Source organism: Hyperolius riggenbachi, chromosome 3 (genome assembly GCF_040937935.1).
Source record: "Hyperolius riggenbachi isolate aHypRig1 chromosome 3, aHypRig1.pri, whole genome shotgun sequence".
NCBI lineage: Eukaryota > Metazoa > Chordata > Amphibia > Anura > Hyperoliidae > Hyperolius > Hyperolius riggenbachi.
Genome location: NC_090648.1, coordinates 105,203,135 through 105,221,835, shown reverse-complemented (window position 1 = coordinate 105,221,835; position 18,701 = coordinate 105,203,135). Strand labels below are relative to the sequence as shown.

The window sequence follows — 18,701 nt, the reverse complement described above, 5'->3', positions numbered from 1 at the left end:
GCGAGGGACTGATTAGCCTGAAGGGGGCTGGCGGAAGCCCCAGGTATGTATAAAACTTTACTTTTCATCCGTCTCAGGTACCCTTTAATTCGTAGTCACCAAACCAAATTTTAACAACATATCAAATTATTTTATTTCATCAGCAAAGGGAGTGCATACATTTGCATAAACCAGCATCAATGCAGAATTATTTCCATCTCGTTGACCATCTCTATTAGTGACACAGCTACACATCAGGCTTTATTCTTACAGCATAGATGTTATTTAGTATATATAAGAGATTCCTGTGTACACATCATATATACAGTCACGATCAGATCTGTATATCTGACCTTAAAAATACGGGGACTGCTTTATTGAAGCAGCACAAGTAACTAATTTTGATTGGTTTATTTCATTTTGGTGGACTAAGCACAGCTATTACTGTATATATACTGTATATATACATTGTTTTTAATGACTATTATCTGAGAAATAGAACATTTTATCATATTTTCTATTTTAATTACAGTTACAAATTCATTAGGAGTCGGTGCATTTTTTTCCGACTCCAGGCACCCAAAATTGCCCGACTCCATGACTCCGACTCCACAGCCCTGCTTTTAGCCATAGACCCTGAACAAGCATGCAGCAGATTAGGTACTCTGACTCAAGTGACTCAGGTTTTACTGCATTAGCCATATACTTGTTCCAGGGTTTTGACTAAGACACTACTTATGTCAAAAGATCAACAGGACTACCAGGCAACTGGAATTTTTTACAAGTAAATATGGCAGCCTCCATAGCAATCTCACATCGGGTTCCCTTTAAACAATACCAGTTGCTTGTCAGTCCTGCTGATCTCTTTGGCTGCAGTAGTGGCTGAATCACACACCTGAAACAAGCATACAGCTAATCCAGTCTGACTTCAGTCAGAGGACCTGATCTGCATGCTTGTTCAGGGGCTGTGGCTGAAAGTATTAGAGACACAGGATCAGCAGGAGAGTCAGGCAACTGGTATTATTTTAAAAGGAAAAATCCATATCCTTCTTAATTTAGGTTCCCTGAGACAACTGAAGTGAGAGTGATATGGAGGCTGCCATATTTATTTCCTTTTAAACAATATCAGTTGTCTGGCTGTCCTACTGGATCCTTTGCCTCTAATACTTTTAGCCATAGCCCCTGAACAAGCATGCAGCAGATCAGGTATTTCTGACATTATTGTCAGATCTGACAAGATTAGCTGCATGCTTGTTTCTGATGTTATTCAAACACTAATGCAGTCAAATGGATTAGCAGGGCTGCCAGGCAACTGGTATTGTTAAACAGGAAATAAATATGGCAGCCTCCAAATCACTTTCACTACAGTTGTCCTTTGAGGTGCATACACGCCTTCAGTAAATGAGGTGTGTCCTTTGGCTACAACGGAGGGATGCTCTCTGTTACTATGGGAAGGGCATGAGTGATTGCAGTGCATGATGAAGCGATTTTAGGAAAAAATTGAATCAAGCGATTTCTGTCCAAAACCATGATTTCGATTCACGATTTTCTTCAAGCATTGTTCCCCTCCTCTGTGTGGCTCTGTCCACGTCTCTTTGTGCCCCCTCTGGGTCTCTCTCTTGCCCCTTTTGTCTCTTCTGTGCCCCCTCTGTATCTCTTCTGTGCCCTCTCTATGTCTCCCTGTGCCCGGTCTGTCCCCCAAGCTGCGGCAGTGCTGGACATACCTTCCAGCAAGAGTCCAGCGATGCCCATTTGTCCACTTTGCCTCTTGCAGGCTCTAATGCATGGTATACTTCCTGTATGTCATGTGACATACAGGAACCAGGAAGTATGCTGTGCACAAAAGTCAGCAGACAGCAAGAGAGGATGGACAGCATTGGACTCGTGCGAAAGTTATGTCCAACACTGCTGATGCTGCGGGCCGCACTCACCGTGACTTGGGGTAAGTTTGAGGCTGCTTCTTCAAACATCCCCCATGCGAAAATGTCATCACAGAAATTGCTGCTTTGACCATTCCGAAATTTTGATCTTGATGATCGCAACTTATGTTTAAAGAGACTCTGAAGCGAGTTAGATAACATTTGATTAGTGTAAAACACCTTACATGGTGATAAAACGCTGCTATCCCACGGCAAAATAAGGGGTCTTTACCACCCAAATACCCTCTTCTAGGTCTGGGGAGCGCTTCCTGCTTCAGGCAGAGCTAATGGCTGCAGCTCTGCCTCTCAGTGCGTCAATCCCGGGTGATCTGTGCCTTTTCCCCGCCCCTCTCACACTTCCTTCACAGAGGGGCGGGGGAGAGGCGGAGATCCGCCGGCAGAAAGACGCACATGGAGGCAGAGCTGCAGCTCATAGTTCTGCCTCCATGAGCAGCAAAATCCACGACCAATAAAGTCGTGGATTTTGCAGGGAGGATTTGGGGGGTAAAAACCCCTCGTTTTGCCGCGAGATAGCAGCGTTTTAGCACTATGTAAGGTGCTTTACGCTAATCAAATGCTATCTTTAAAAGAAACTTTAGGTGTGAGACCTATGGAAGCTGACATATTTGCTTTTAAACAATAACTATAAGATGATTAAAAAAAAAAACAAACAAAACAACCTTTCCTGGGGCTTCTATTCTACCGACCCCCTGCAGCCGTCCTGTGCCGGTACTCCGCTATCCTCCATTCCACTTCCAAATTCCCCGACTTTAATGTTGCCGGCCACTGAGCCTGCGCCTCCTCGCTCCCGCCACCGGGAGCGCCCTGCACAGCCGCAGCTTGCGGAGACCGGGAAGGCTGTATAGAACCCTGAGCCTTCCCTCTCCTTAGGTGAATATGTTTTTTATTTTTAATTTCACTTCAAACTGCCTTTAAATGAGTTTTTTGGGTAAGACTTGTACTCACGTTTGATTCTTGGCCCAAACGACCACCTCGGCTTTGTAGTCTGACAGCCAGGTCCTTGTATACTTAACACATCCTGCCTGAGGCGTATAGATTCCCCTGTCTGCTGTGTGTGTTTGACTATGTATGCGGCCAGAGCTATGTGTATGAAGCTGCATTTTGCCAAGCTGCAGTGTAGTGGTGAGAGCCTGGGCAGGATGATGCTTGTACTAAACTTATCACAGTAGTGATTTCCCTTTCCCCACACAATACCTCTTCGTAGCCATAAACATGCACATATGTTTGTTATAGGAGTTGGCTGAACTCCAATGCTTGAGCGTGGTCAGGTCATGGCTGCCTTTTAAAATGTTATTTCACCTTCAGTAGAAAGAAAATTGTATTTTCTACTGAAAAACGTGTTTAATTTACTTTACTCCCATCATTTTAAATTGATGAAGCTTGGTGCGCAGCAGCCAAGGGCCCGTTCCCACTGGCCACGGTGCGCAGCAGCCAAGGGCCCGTTCCCACTGGCCACGGTGCGCAGCAGCCAAGGGCCCGTACCCACGGGCCATGGTGCGCAGCAGCCAAGGGCCCGTTCCCACGGGCCACGGTGCGCAGCAGCCAAGGGCCCGTTCCCACGGGCCACGGTGCGCAGCAGCCAAGGGCCCGTTCCCACGGGCCACGGTGCGCAGCAGCCAAGGGCCCGTTCCCACGGGCCACGGTGCGCAGCAGCCAAGGGCCCGTTCCCACGGGCCACGGTGCGCAGCAGCCAAGGGCCCGTTCCCACGGGCCACGGTGCGCAGCAGCCAAGGGCCCGTTCCCACGGGCCACGGTGCGCAGCAGCCAAGGGCCCGTTCCCACTGGCCGCCCTGCTCAGCAGCCAAGGGCCCGTTCCCACTGGCCGCCCTGCGCAGCAGCCCAGGGCCCGTTCCCACTGGCCGCCCTGCGCAGCAGCCCAGGGCCCGTTCCCACTGGCCGCCCTGCGCAGCAGCCCAGGGCCCGTTCCCACTGGCCGCCCTGCGCAGCAGCCCAGGGCCGTTCCCACTGGCCGCCCTGCGCAGCAGCCCAGGGCCCGTTCCCACTGGCCGCCCTGCGCTGCAGCCCAGGGCCCGTTCCCACTGGCCGCCCTGTTCCTCTTGCACTTGCCCCGGTACTTAACCACTCTGCACTACTAATTGTGTAAACTGGCCCTCATATGATGAGAGCTGTCTATGGTGCTGAATTTTTATTTCCTATGGTAGAACAAATTTAGAACATGAATCAATCAATTGTGGAGGGTTGCTGGAAACTTCCATTCACCTGCTTTGGAGCATGCCTGGTTGTGTGAGGGTATGTATGTATGTATGTATGTGTGATTTAGGTAGCCCTTTTGAAGTGGAATTCTAGTCTGGCACAACCTACAATAGTTATTTGTGTGCTAGGCACTGTACATACCCATGTCTATCTTATCATGTCACATGTCACTTCAGGTATCCTTTAACCCAACTGAGAGGTGCCTTGTGGGTCACATGTACTGTATGTTTAGTATGTAATAGGTAGTAGTAGGAAACCTGAGATAAAATAAAGGCAAGCATTTATACTTACCTGGGGCGTTACTTTAAGCCAGTGGGAGGAGCCAAGCACAGTTATACTGCGTCTTAGATTTACATGCCAACCAACACATACCCCATGCCTGTAATATGACCAGTTACACAAGGGTCCCTGCAGTCATACTGGCAGAGTAGGGGAACTGGCTGCATTGTGTGACATAAACTATAAGCCAGCCGAGGTAGATTTCCAGTCTGTGGGCCTGTCTGTCCCTCCAGCTCTCCTGCCTGTAGCTCCTCTATGGAGGGTAAAGGTCAGAGGTGTTCCTTCTGCTCAAACAAGGCAGGAAACCTGAGTCACTTCTATTCACTGAGTTGTTTTTCATGTCGGCTCCCATTGATTAAGCAATAACGGCAATAGCACAGCTTTGATGACTGCCAACACAGGAAGTTTTTGGAGAGTGAAATAACATTATAAAGGCAGAGGATTGGAAAGTGGGGGTGGTGCACACAGTACTGGGTGGAGGCAGGTTTTTATGGTAATGAAGCCACACAGATTTTATGCGATTCCTGTTCATTGTCTTCGCTCTGACACAAGCTGCATAGCTGCCAACCGTTGATTTAAAAGGCCATGTGGCTATTCTGCTGCTTAGCAGGTGGATTCGTGTGTATCACATTAACAGTCAGCCCTCTGGCATGCAATTATATCACAGCATCTGACAATACTTCCAAGGGGAATGTCTGTCCAGGCAGAGTGTTGGAACTAGGCGGGCACAATACTGCCTGCAGGAAAATGAACAGCTATGTACAGCTGTGGTGTGCAGTTATGGTGATGGCTGTACAAGCGTCCCCATATTTTGCAGCCTACCCTATTCTGCAGCCTACATTGCATTCAGCTGTTCTCAATGTGTTTTTTGTTTTTTCTTAAAGTGAACCCGAGGTGAAGATAAACAATTGTATTCATCCTCCTACTCCTAAAAATGACTTTTTTTTTTTTTTTTTTTAGACATTCCAGGATTTTATTTTATATTTAAATATTTAGAAAGTAGATTAAATGTTTTGTTGTCTCTGCTCATTCTCTTATGAAGTGTCCCTAAATGAAAAAAACATGAACTATGGGCTGGTGCACACCAAAACCCGCTAGCAGATCCGCAAAATGCTAGCAGATTTTTAAACGCTTTTTTTTATTTTTATGAGGCGTTTTGCTAGCGTTTTGCGGATTGCTGCTGCGGTTTTCAGTATAGTAGATTTCATATATTGTTACAGTAAAGCTGTTACTGAACAGCTTCTATAACAAAAATGCCTGCAAAACCGCTCTGAACAGGCGTTTTTCAGAGCGGTTTGCGTTTTTCCTATACTTAACATTGAGGCAGAAACGCATCCGAAATCCAAAAAATGCCTCACCCAGGCATTTTTCGTTTCTGCAAAACGCCTGCCGCTCTGGTGTGCACCACCCCATTGAGATACATTGACCAAGCAGATCCGCAGCCGCAAGCGGATCTGAAAACGCCCAAAAAGCCGCTCGGTGTGCACCAGCCCTATATTGACCTTTTTCTCTCTCTCTCTCCCTCCGCTCTCAGAAATATGTAGAAAAATGTAATGTGTAGAAATATGAAATCTGTAGAAAAAAGTGATGTTTACTATATTCCTGACAAGACAGAAGCTGTCACTTCCATCTTTAAAAATTAACTCTTTCGGGTAGCAAAATAAAACAAGTAATACAGCCTGGTTATTATGTTTACTGTTTAGTACTGTACTTAAACAAACATGTTTATCTCATGTCACATGTCGCCTCTGGTACATTTTTTAAAGGACCACTACCATAGAAAAAAATTGTAAAATACCCAGAATTTTTTTTTTCTAGCCGGGTGGCATCAAAAAGTAGCTGGGTGGGGTGCGATGGGGGGTAATGCAGGGCCGGCATAACTCTGCTTACAGAAAAGGAGGAGGAGGAGGAGGCAAGCCGATGACAGCCAGGTGCTCACCAAAATTAGCTGGGCGAAGCACCCGGCTAAAAGAGCCTGGGGAGAACACTGCATAGATATAAAAAGTGCGTACTCTCAAAGTAAAAGGCACTATCCATTTATATTTTCCTATGTTGCTGTCACTTAGGTGGTAAAAAGCTTACAGATCTGACATATTTTGGACTAGTCTAGTCCTTATGGGAGATATCTCAGTAATAACTTTATTCTTTACAAAAGCACTTCCTGGAAAAGATCTATAGAAAGATGCCATCAGGCTTTCCTACTTGCTTGCACAGTATTATGGCAGTTGGACAGAGCAGCTGCAGTTCAGTAAGTGGTTTTGTAAAGTAATAACTGAGAATCCCCTATGAAGAGATGGACTAGTCCAACACCTGACAGAACTGTTAGATTTTCACTACCTACTGTAAGTGGCAGAGATGTAGGAAAAAAGTAATTTATAGTGCATTCTACTCTGGGAGAAATGTACATTTTATAGGTATGGATTTAAAAAAAATTGCACTTTTTGCAATAGTTGTCCTTTAAATCAACGTTCCCCAACCCTGTCCTCGAGGCCCACCAACAGTACATGTTTTGAAGAAAACCCACAAACATGCACAGGTGAGGTAATTAGTGTCTCAGCAGAGCTGATTAACTACATCTGTGGATTTCCATAAAACGTGCACTGTTGGTGGGCCTTGAGGACAGGGTTGGGGAACACCGCATTAAAGGAAACCAGAGCTGGTATAAAGAAAAGTTTTTTTTGTACATACCTGGGGCTTCCTCCAGCCCCATACGCTTGGGTCGTCCCCATGCCGCTGTCCTCAGTCTTCTCCCTCTTCAGTACCAGGCCCTGTCACTTCCGTCAGTTGGAGCCAGTCTACGCAGGAGAAGCGCACCCTCTGCGTATCTCCAGTGGCTGCTGGAGAGATACGCAAAGAGCGCACTTCTCTTGCGTCAGACTGGAGCCGACAGACGGAAGTGACAGGACCCGGTACCGAAGAGGGAGAAGACTGAAGACAGTGCTGTGGGAGCGACCCAAGCGTAGGGGGCTGGAGGAAGCCCCAGGTATGTATAAAACTTTTTCTTGATACCAGCTCTGGTACACTATAAATACTATATACTGTAGGTCCCTTTCCAGTGCAACATGGCTGAAAAGTCGCACCGTGGTGTAGCGTTGCGACCATACACTGAGTCATACAGTGCAATGAAAGTATGCCTCACTGTAAACATGCACGTTGACAATTTATCGCACAGCATGCTGTACATTACTGGTCCGGAACCCACCACACCTCAATCATAGGGATATAATTGCATCACGCTGCGATAATATTGTTCGTTGACTTGATGTAAAAGGGCCCTTGTTGTTTGGAAATGCATATAATAACCAAAACATGCATATATGTATAAAGGCCAAACAGGCACATAGCATAGTACGTACAGAACAGTAGGCTGCCAAACCTGTTTGTATCAGTGCATTAATCTTTACCCTTACAGTGGGTCATCCGATCACAGCAAAAGGAACTTGCACAATACAAAATGATTGTCCCTCTCCAAGTAAAATCAATCTGGATGTTTAATGGCCAAATAGAAAAGGTTTGTACGCACACTAGAATTTAGCGTGTGTACGAGGGCCCGAATGTGTTGGTGAGAAATCCGGCATTGTAGAGCATCTCACAGTAGTGCAGCACACTACTCTGCCCCCTCCGTCGTGCGCACTACTCTGCCCCCTCCGTCGTGCGCACTACTCTGCCCCCTCCGTCGTGCGCACTACTCTGCCCCCTCCGTCGTGCGCACTACTCTGCCCCCTCCGTCGTGCGCACTACACATCGTTCCTCTGCTCCTCTCCATAGAGACGGAGCATGTTGCTAGCCTATAGGCTAGCACTGTCTGGAGCAGGGCTGTGGAGTAGTGATGGTCATGTAGATCCAAAACAACTTTGAGACGATGCAAATGTATGCAGCTTGAAAATGAATCAATTGAATCTTACCTTAGCAGGATTTGCTTGGTTCATTTTCAAGCTGCATAAATTTGTATAAAATGTGCATAGATTTGCATCAGCTTAAAGTTATTTGCATCTACTTGACCATCACTACTGTGGAGTCAGTACAAAAATCACCTAACTATGACTCCTCAGTTTATGAAACCACCGACTCCAACTGCGACTCCAGGTACCCAAAGTTGCTCCTACTCCTCGAATCTGACTATGGAGTATGTATTGTGTTGCCACATGAGTTGGGCACCATCCCATGAGTTGGGTGGTGCCGCAAGTAAAAACAAACAAACAAAAACCACTAGTGTACATTACGGATATCTCACTATGCATTACCCGGTGCCCATTCTCACTTGAATCCTTCCCTCCTAGTGATTAAAACTAACCCATTACTTGATGCCTAACCCTAACCCCATCTCCCCAGCGCCCACTAGTTGTAGCCAATCGCCTACAACCATTATTTCCAATGTAGTAGCAAAAAGACACAATGGTACCTTCACACACATATCCAACTGGGAGCCAATACCAAACTACCAGACCAGCAACTGTGTTACTTTGCCTCCACGTGTGAAGACAACATATGGTTCAAATAGTAATAATAAAGACAAAAACGGCAAGGAGAAGTGCTCCAAAGTGTGACAAGGTTTTATTAGGAGAAATGCACAATAAAAATACACTTATTGTGTAGTAGTAAAAATAAACATGTAAATGGGCAAATAGCCCTTCAGTGTGTCCCGGGTGGGTGCATCATCAGACTGCCATGGCCATCGGCAGTAGGTGGACCAGATGGAATGGGATGCTGGGTGCCCCACCACTGGACTCTCGTGTGCTGGTAACGTCACATCGTGTTTCGGCGTTCCATGCCTTCGTCAGGTAACGTTACCAGCACACACACACACAAAAGGTTTAAATAATAGAGGTAAGGGGAGTGGATGTGGGCAGGTTGATTGCCTGCCCCTCCCGTGAAATCTCACAACCCCAAAGGAGGGGGGTGGGGAGTATGTTTACAAAAATAGCTGAATAGACAGTCCTGTGAGGACAAAAGCAATAAGCAGAAGCAAACATGGGCAGCAGTATAATGAAGCTTCAATTGAATCCAGTGGATGTACATATGGCAGCGACTCCGCTAGCCACGCAAAGCCAGGAGTCGTGTGTAACTGCACATGCGCGGCCCCTCCGCACTTGTCTCGCATGCGCGCTCGTCACTGTAACGGAACCTCAAGCGGAGGAACGGAAGGAGTCCAGAGGGAGCTGACGGACCTCGCATACTACAGGGGTGGTGGTGGGGGGAACTGGAGGAAGCCCATGATAAGTTCATTATGGCATTTTTGTGTTCTGCTCAGGGTCCCTTTTTAAATTTTCCCTGAACTGGAGTTTGAAAGAAGATGATCTGAAGACAGGAAGCACTTTTTAACCACTGGGAAGTCTGTTATGACACCTTACATGTTACTCTCACTTCAGTTTCCTTTAATAAATGTTTCTGTTCACCTTACTTCAGCTCTGAATTAGTGGTGATGGCGCTGCAGTGGTTGAGTTGTGCCTCTCCTTCAGCTGTGTAGTCTAATGGTTATTCTTTTTAAGTTTGGCATTTAAGATTTGAATGGTGGGATGAAGCTTGGGATGTTGTTTGGTGTTATGCCTGAAGCTTGGCTGACTGTATACCTGACCCCAGGCAAAGCTAAGCATACCAGAATAAACGTGGCTGATAATGACTGCCTATGTCAAGAATCTAGTGTGAGTACAGCAGTCCCCAAGGGCACTGGGTTCTGTTCACTCACCCCACTTTTGCCCCCCCCATAAATTACAAATTAACTCATTTTGTTGCTCTCACCTGAATGAAATTATAGTGTTGCTAATTTGCGCTCCTATTTGTGATCTGCTGTATGTAGATGCAAATGGATAATGTAGTCAGCAATCTTCCTTAAAGAGAACCTGTACTGAGTAAAATTATTTAAAATAAACACGAGGTAACTTCAAAACAACATTACATAGTTACCTTGCTATTAGTTCCTCTCAGAAGCTCACCATTTTCTTCTGTCAGTGATCGCTTCGAGTTTTGACAACATTTTGTCAGAATTTAAATATATCAGTTGCTGTCAGTTATTTATCAGTTGCTGTCAGTTATAGCTGAGAGGACAACTGATGTGCCAAGTAATGTCTATGTTTTCCTATGGCTCAAGTGGGCGATATGACAGTTTAACAGTATGCTGACCAGAAAGCTGTTATGGGGTAATGACCATTTTCAAAATGGAGGACAGAGAATTCCCTTGATCCCAGTGGACAAACAGGACGGGGGAAAGGAGAAAGAGATTGAGGAGTAGATTACACGGGAGGGAAGTATGACCTGTGTATGTTTATTTCACTTTTCATTTTCAGTACAGGTTTTCTTTAAAGGACAACTGAAGTGAGAAGAATATGGAGGCTGCCATATTTATTTCCTTTTTAGAAATACCAGTTGCCTGGCAGCCCTGCTGGTCTCTTTGACTGTGGCAGTGTCTGAATCACACAGGAAACAAGCATGCAGCTAATCTTGTCAGATCTGACAATGTCAGTAACATCCGATCTGCTGTATGCTTGTTCAGGGTTTATGGCTAAAAGTATTAGAGGCAGAGGATCAGCAGGGCTTCCAGGCAACTGGTATTGCTTAAAAGTAAATTAATATGGCAGCCTCCATATCACTCTCCCTTCAGTTGACCTTTCACAAGTAGTGGAAGAAAATAAGTTGAACAGAAATGACTTATGAATCAAGCCAATCGGATTCTTCATGATTTTGCTAATCAATTTCTGATGTTTTCTGTGTTGTTAAGGGGACACTTAAGTCAAACAATAAAATGAGTTGAACTTACCTGGGGTTTCTTGCAGTCCACTGGAGTCCCTCTGTGCCCACGCTGGTTCAAGTCCCTCCATCCAGCAGCGGCAACCCCACAAAGCTGGCTTGTCGGCTACTGCGCATGCGTGGTCCCGAGCCGTGCACACCCTATTCTCGCTCCCGCAGCCAGGAGGACTCTGTGCGTGTGCGTTAGCAAGGTTCACTGACTGCACATGCGCAGAACTCTCCCAGCCCGCGGGAGCACAATGAGGCGCCCGGCTGGCCAGCATCGCGGTCTCCGCCGCTGCTGGCTGGAGGGACTTGGACCGGCGTTGTGGGCACAAGAAGACTCCCGGGGGCTGCAAGAAACCCCAGGTAAGTTAAAATCTTTTTTTTTTTTATTTAGCTTAAGATTCCCTTTTAATATGGATGTTCTTCATGTATTAATAATTTCCCCTTTACTTTTTTAACAGCTATTTATAACTTTGAAGCAAAACATGAGGAGGAGCTGAGTCTGCAGGTGGGAGATTCGGTGCAGATCTTTGAGTCCTATGAAGGTGAGGAGGGCATCGGATTATTTTTATTTTTTGTAGCTAGAAGATAATTACCTGTATGGCAGTCTCCTGCTGCAGGGGGTTAGGGAACAGCAATATAAACCTGGCAGTGATTTTATCTTCTCAACTGCTGTTGAAGCCGGATTGTTAGCCATAAAATCAAATTCCATTTACCCACTGCACTGTGTTTATAATGTGGTCTGCATGCAGTCTGCATTGCAAGCATTCCAATATAATCATAAATGTTTATGCTGTAATAAATCTTAGTCAGCCTGGCTTTATTGTGGTACATTGCTGGGGAGAGGGAAGCTTGTTATCTCCCCTCCCACATTCCTGCTCCTCACAGATTGGCTGAGGACATTTCAGTGCAACAGGATGAGAAGGGAAATACACCTCACCCTTCTGCAGAAGCTGCTGAAATATGATCTATGCTGTGCTCACATGTGTTTACAAAGCAAGCTAGATATGACAGTGCAGAGTAAGGGAGGAAATCACATCAGGATTAGCTTCAGCCAGAGGCAGTAAAGATGGAAAATGCCTGGAACTCTTTATTTGCTATATAAAATTTACTGAAATTAAAACGTGGACAGTACAATACATATGTTATGTAAGTAGAACAAGTATTTATCTACTTATAAATCTACTTATATATGTATACGCCCTTGCTGACCCCCTCCATGCCCTCTCCTCCACTCTCCCCACCCTAACCTGTCCTAATCTTGCTGCAGCTCAGTATCGCCAAACTCTCTCATCAGCCCTAGAGGAAGCTGCTCCACCAATATTCCACCGTAACCGCCCCCCTAACCCCCAGCCCTGGCGCACTACCCTTACTCGCAACCTCCAGAGGGTAACACGCGCTACTGGACGGAAAAGGAGGAAAACTAGACTTAACCAGGATTTCCTACAGTGCAAGACTAACCTGCTGCAGTTCCACACTGCCCTTGCTGAAGCGAAGCAGGAATACTTTACCAAGCTCATCGGAGCACAAGCTTCCAACCCCCGGCGTCTTTTTGCCACTTTCAACTCCCTGCTTAAACCCCCCTCCATTTCCTCCCCCTCTGCCATAGATTTAGCCATTCACTTCACCAACAAAATTGTCTCCATCCGTCAGGGAATAGCCAATCTTCACCTCCCACCCCCTCCCAACCAGCTCCTCCACCACCCTATCCTTTTCTCATCTCCTTCACTCCTACTACCACTTAGGAAGTCAACCACCTACTGCAGACTTCCCATACCACTACCTCCCCCCTTGACCCCATCCCTTCTGATTTTCTCCAGCCTCCCTTCACGGAATTGGCACCAGTCCTCACTACCCTGTTTAACCTCTCCCTATCCACAGGCACCTTCCCCTCAGACTTCAAGCAGACCACTGTACTACCCCTGCTGAAGAAACCCTCCCTCGACCCATCGCTACCCTCCAACTACCGCCCTATCTTCCTCCTCCCCTTTGCCTCAAAACTCCTTGAGCGTCTGGTTCACAAACTTCTGACCCAGTACCTCAATGCCAACTCACTGCTAGACCCAATGCAATTTGGATTTCGGCCTGTCCACTCAACCGAAACTGCTCTCACCAAAGTGGTCAATGACCTTGCCTTAGCTAAAGCTGAAGGTAAATACTCCATTCTCCTCCTCCTTGACCTTTCAGCAGCTTTTGACTCAGTAGATCATCCCCTACTCCTTCAGACCCTCCAGTCCATGGGCATTCACAATCTCGCCCTGAACTAGCTTTCATCCTACCTTTCCAACCGCTCCTTCACGACCTCCTTCAGTGAGTACTCATCCACCCCCAACCACCTCTCGGTGGGAGTCCCCCAAGGCTCGGTCCTTGGCCCCCTACTGTTCTCCCTGTACACATCCTCCATTGGCAAGGTTATCTCCTCCATGGGTTTTAACTATCATCTGTATGCAGATGACACCCAGATCTACCTCCACACCCCTGACATATCCACCACTACCATGGACAAGGTCTCCTCCTGCCAATCGGCCATCTCCTCCTGGATGTCTGCTAGGTTCCTGAAACTAAATCTAGACAAAACTGAATTTATGATCTTCCCACCCCGGCCATCCATGAACCTCTCAGATGTGCATGTCACTGTTAACCACACTACCATTCGCCCTACCTCTCAAGCCCGTTGTCTGGGTGTCACCCTGGACTCCGCACTCTCCTTCACTCCTCACATCCAAAACCTCACAAAGTCATGCAACTTCCACCTTTGTAACCTCTGTAAGATTCGCCCTTTCCTGACCTCTGCCACCACCAAACTCCTCATCCATGCCCTCATAATTTCCCACATTGACTACTGCAATGCCCTTCTGTCTGGTCTCCCTATGACCCGAATAGCCCCACTGCAGTCCATCATGAATGCAGCAGCCAGAATTATCCACTGCTCCCATCGCTCCACCATGGCGGATCCCCTCCTTGAATCCCTCCACTGGCTTCCTATCCAGTCCAGAATCAGATTCAAGATACTGTGTCTGACCTACAAATTTGTCCACAAAACCTGTTCAACCTACATTTCCGATCTTAATCAGAGGTACACACCTAGCCGCTCAATCCGTTCTATAAATAAACTTCGCCTGACCGCACCCTGCATCACCCAGTCCCATGCACGCCTCCAGGACTTCTCAAGAGCTGCTCCAACACTATGGAACTCCCTACCTCCACCCATTAGGGCAGCCCCCTCCTTCAACATCTTCAAGAAGGCCCTCAAAACTCACCTTTTCACTCTGGCCTACTACCCCTCACAAGTGCTCTAAACCCACAGCTGAACTCTGGTCCCCTACCTTTCGTGTCCCTACCTCTCCCTCCAGATTGTAAGCCTTTGGGCAGGGTCCTCCTCCATTTGTGTCCTACCTGATCATGCACCTCCATTACTGTGCACCCATGCTATGCATTTGAGTGAACTCAACTTGCCTAATCTCCATGCTCCCATCCAGTGACTGACTAAGCATTACCTTGTACTCATACTGTGCTGCGTGATCTGGTTTTTCTTGTATTCCTGTATTGTCATATTGCTGTATGTCACCCCTAAATATTGTATGTAACTTAAACTGTCCAGCGCTGCGTAATATATTGGCGCTTTATAAATACAATAAATAAAAAAAAAAATTCCCTGGGGTAGTATGGCTGCCCCTGCTGCTTTTAAAGAAAATAATTCTACTTCCTGCCCGGACTTTTTCCTTGTGTGGAAGAGACACTGCAATAAAACCCCTACAGAGGTTTAGAATTTGAGGTATATGTTGGTTGTCAGTACTTCTAGGCACATTCAGTCCAACTTGTTAGAGATGGTAGCTCGGCATGGCGAACTTCCATCCCATAATGCCCAGCGTGACCTCTTGCCTAAAGTCAGCTGGCCTATAGCGATGGAGCTTGCTGCGGCCACTGTGCTCTTAAACCTGAATCCCAATGGGATCAAGTGTGGTCACCATGGCAAACTCTTTTCCTGTTGGCCGGGTGACTTCAAGCCAAAGGCCTTGCTAGGCACTATAGGATGGAAGATCACCACTGGTGAGGCAAGCCAAGTCACACTGAACTACCAGTGGGCAGTTCTTGACCTGCAGTGGGCAGTTCTTGACCTGCAGTGGGCAGTTCTTGACCTGTGCATGGTTAGCAGTACAGTTGCATAAGTTAAGTCTGCCAGCTTGGGCTTCTCATTATTTTCTGAGCTAATGCACATTTTATTGAAATTTGTTTGCCACTCGGCTTTGGGTTTATTGGATTCATTTGCTGTCAATTTGCATTGGCCAGATTTCAAGCTTATGCAAGCTGCAACAAATTTTGCATCCGCCCTGAAAATTAGCGTCTCATTAATCATGTCTGGCTCTGCCGCTTAACCACATTCACAAGCATGGCACAAAGACGTGTGGAATGCTCATATAACACATGCCATCGCTCTAATGTCTGTAAAGGGGCTCCACACCGCACTGACATAAAGCAGTCTCTGCAGCATCCGTTCACATCGGTGGGCCTGTCAATTAGGTTACTGTCAATGGCGAGCGCTGGTTGCATTGAGCACTTATGTGAACAAACCTTATTATGCAGGTGGGGGACAGTTTAAAGTGTACCTGAAGTGACATAAAAATTACTAATAAATAAAACAACCTTGTTTATGTATGCTGTGTTTGTCATATCACTGTGTGGGAGTATATGGTAAGGGGGTGATGCTCTGAATCTGGGGCGAGCTATAGGTGATTGCTCTGCTCTGAGAGATCTTGAAACCGGAGAGTACAGTGTGATCCTAAGCAGGATTATTCTGTGGTAAAGGTGGCCTTGCACTAATAGAAGGCCACCAGACTTGACCATCAGACAGATCCCTCTCTAATCAAAATCTGATCTGAAAGGGATCAAATCCTCCCACTCACTAGGCACAGATATTTGATAGTTTTCCAGCATGAAATCTATTCAATATCTGTGGACCCACGCACTGCCTCCCGCGTCTTCTCTCCACTGCCGGGCGCTCCTCCCTGCGTCTTCTCTCCACTGCCGGGCGCTCCTCCCTGCGTCTTCTCTCCACTGCCGGGCGCTCCTCCCTGCGTCTTCTCTCCACTGCCGGGCGCTCCTCCCTGCGTCTTCTCGCCACTGCCAGGCGCTCCTCCCTGCGTCTTCTCGCCACTGCCGGGCGCTCCTCCCTGCGTCTTCTCGCCACTGCCGGGCGCTCCTCCCTGCGTCTTCTCGCCACTGCCGGGCGCTCCTCCCTGCGTCTTCTCGCCACTGCCGGGCGCTCCTCCCTGCGTCTTCTCGCCACTGCCGGGCGCTCCTCCCTGCGTCTTCTCGCCACTGCCGGGCGCTCCTCCCTGCGTCTTCTCGCCAAAAGTGCCTAGGGGCACTGAGGTATGTACCTTACGTGACCACTAGAGGCCTCTAGCATTTGTCACATGACACAAGTGCCCTGGGAGAGAAGAGATTGTGAGTAGTGCCCATTGGAGATGGAGGGAAGACACGCACCAGTGGATAGGTGAGTGTACGTCTCTCATCCGAAATCGAATGCCCGGAAATCGATCAAAATTAAGGGCGGACACATTGCTGCATTGATTTCTGGCAGATTTGTTTATTATGATCAAATCTGCCAGATACTGATGCTACAAAACAAATGTACGGAAATCGATTAAAATTGCCATCGGGCAGCCACATTGCGCCATCGATGTCTGGCAGTTTCGCTCATTATGATCAAATCTTCCAGATATTGGTGCCACAAATCGAGTAATGTTTGGGCACCTTTCCTGTTGCTTCCGGGGGAGATTATTTCAAAGAGGAGCTGTCAGCCATACTATCTAACAGATGTATTGCACTGTCCACATTTTGATATTAGTGATTTTCTACAGTAAAAAAAAGAGAAAATCCTTCTTTCCATTTTCCATTTTAATTGTGGCTATTTGGAAGCCAATCCTGATGTCATTTCCTCTCATACTCTCCTCTGTCTGATTTGCCCACCCTTCACTATAGAAAGTGCATTGTCTCGGCATGAGAAATATTGGTCAATCAGAGAGGAACAGAGATGTGGGAGGGGAAAACAGGAGGGGAAGAGGCTTCAGCCAATCAGGCTGCATTAGTTAAGTCTGAAGGGAAGTAGAGAAGCAAAAAAGGACAACCCAGCATGCCCTGCAACTTCTTTTTTTTTTTTTTTTGTGTAGCAAATTTTGTGTATACCAAATAAGAGTCAGGTAAACTGGGGAATGATCATTTATCAACAAGAAAAGTAATAGAGATTTTAACTTTTGGATTGCCTGGTTAGCATCCTTATTACTTGTTTACCAGATAAAAATAAAGAATTGATTTTATACCCGACATTTAGGGCTTGTTTCCACTGTAGCGGTGCGGAATCGCCTGGATTCCACCGCAGAAGAAATCGCATGCGGCTGCGTTTCCGCATGCGGATTTAGCCGCGATTTCGCATGCGATTTCGCATGGCAAGGAGCCAGGCGATTTTTAACCATGTCACTGCCAGAGTAAAGCTCCATAGCAAAGCATTGCGGGGAAATCCGCATGACAAAGCCGCATGCGATTTCCCTATTAAATACATTAGCGGCGATTCGCATGCATTCCACTCGCAGGCGAATTCGTTGACTCTTTTGTGCGTTTTTTTACCGCTGAAAAAAACGCACCTCAACAACGCTACAGTGGAAACAGGCCCATCCACTTGCATTACATGTGCGAATCCGCATGTGTTGGACACATGCGGATTCGCGATAGTGGAAACGAGCCCTTACACTTTAAGCAACTCAGGCTGAATTAATCACCCGTCCTTATATTTTTATGTGACTCAGGAGAGTTGCTAACTTTTGCCACCTCATAGCAGATGTGTTTTATATGGTCTCCAGTGCTTTCTATGCTCTGTGTTCTCTCGCAGGAGAAAGCACTTCTGACATCGCCCTTATGTGAGCTTTTTCCATGGGTTCGGTGGGGCCAGACGCCTGAGTATTTTTCTGCACTTGGCAGACAGAAGGAAACAAGGAGTGGCATTGAACAATTCATGCCACGTGGTTTTCCGCTCCTGTGCAAGCAGTTCAGCTAACAGCCTGATCACAGAGAAGGTACCTGAGAGCCGGGATCTCATCTGCACTACCAGTGACAGGCTGGCGGCCAGGCATGCCTAATGTAAACAGGCCAGCACAAGCTGGAGGCAGCCTCCTAGGTAGCGATTATGTACGGGAGAATTAACTGCCTTCTCCAGATTCAATGCTTACATTTCAAAAGCAGACCTGTCACTTCAGATAAATCCATGAGACAGAGACAGCATGACAGCTGCATGGTGAGCGCTCTGGCCATTCATCTGTAGGGTCCTTGGCTGGATTCATGGCATGGACAGTTTGTACACTACCCCCTCTGCTCACATGAGGGTCCTCTGCTCACCCCGCTTTCCCACAACCCAAAAATAGCCTAGAAAAGTTGACTCCAGACCATAGTAAGGTCATTAGATTGCGTGCTCTGAGGGTTAAGGTGGCCATACACTGATAGATTTGCTGCTGATTCGACCATAAATTTCTGTCAGATGCCTGTCAGGTCGAATCTGACAGGAAT

The 18,701-nt window shown here is 46.9% G+C and overlaps 1 protein-coding gene across 2 annotated transcripts in view; it reads left to right on the top strand.

Annotated features, from left to right (window-relative positions):
* The window catches only part of DOCK5 (dedicator of cytokinesis 5), a 205,088-nt gene that overhangs the window by 27,922 nt on the left and 158,465 nt on the right, over window positions 1-18,701 (top strand). For both annotated transcript variants that reach the window (XM_068274725.1, XM_068274727.1), the window contains exon 2: window positions 11,603-11,686. In XM_068274725.1, the coding sequence (XP_068130826.1) occupies window positions 11,603-11,686 (84 nt within the window). The remainder of the gene's footprint in view (window positions 1-11,602; window positions 11,687-18,701) is intronic.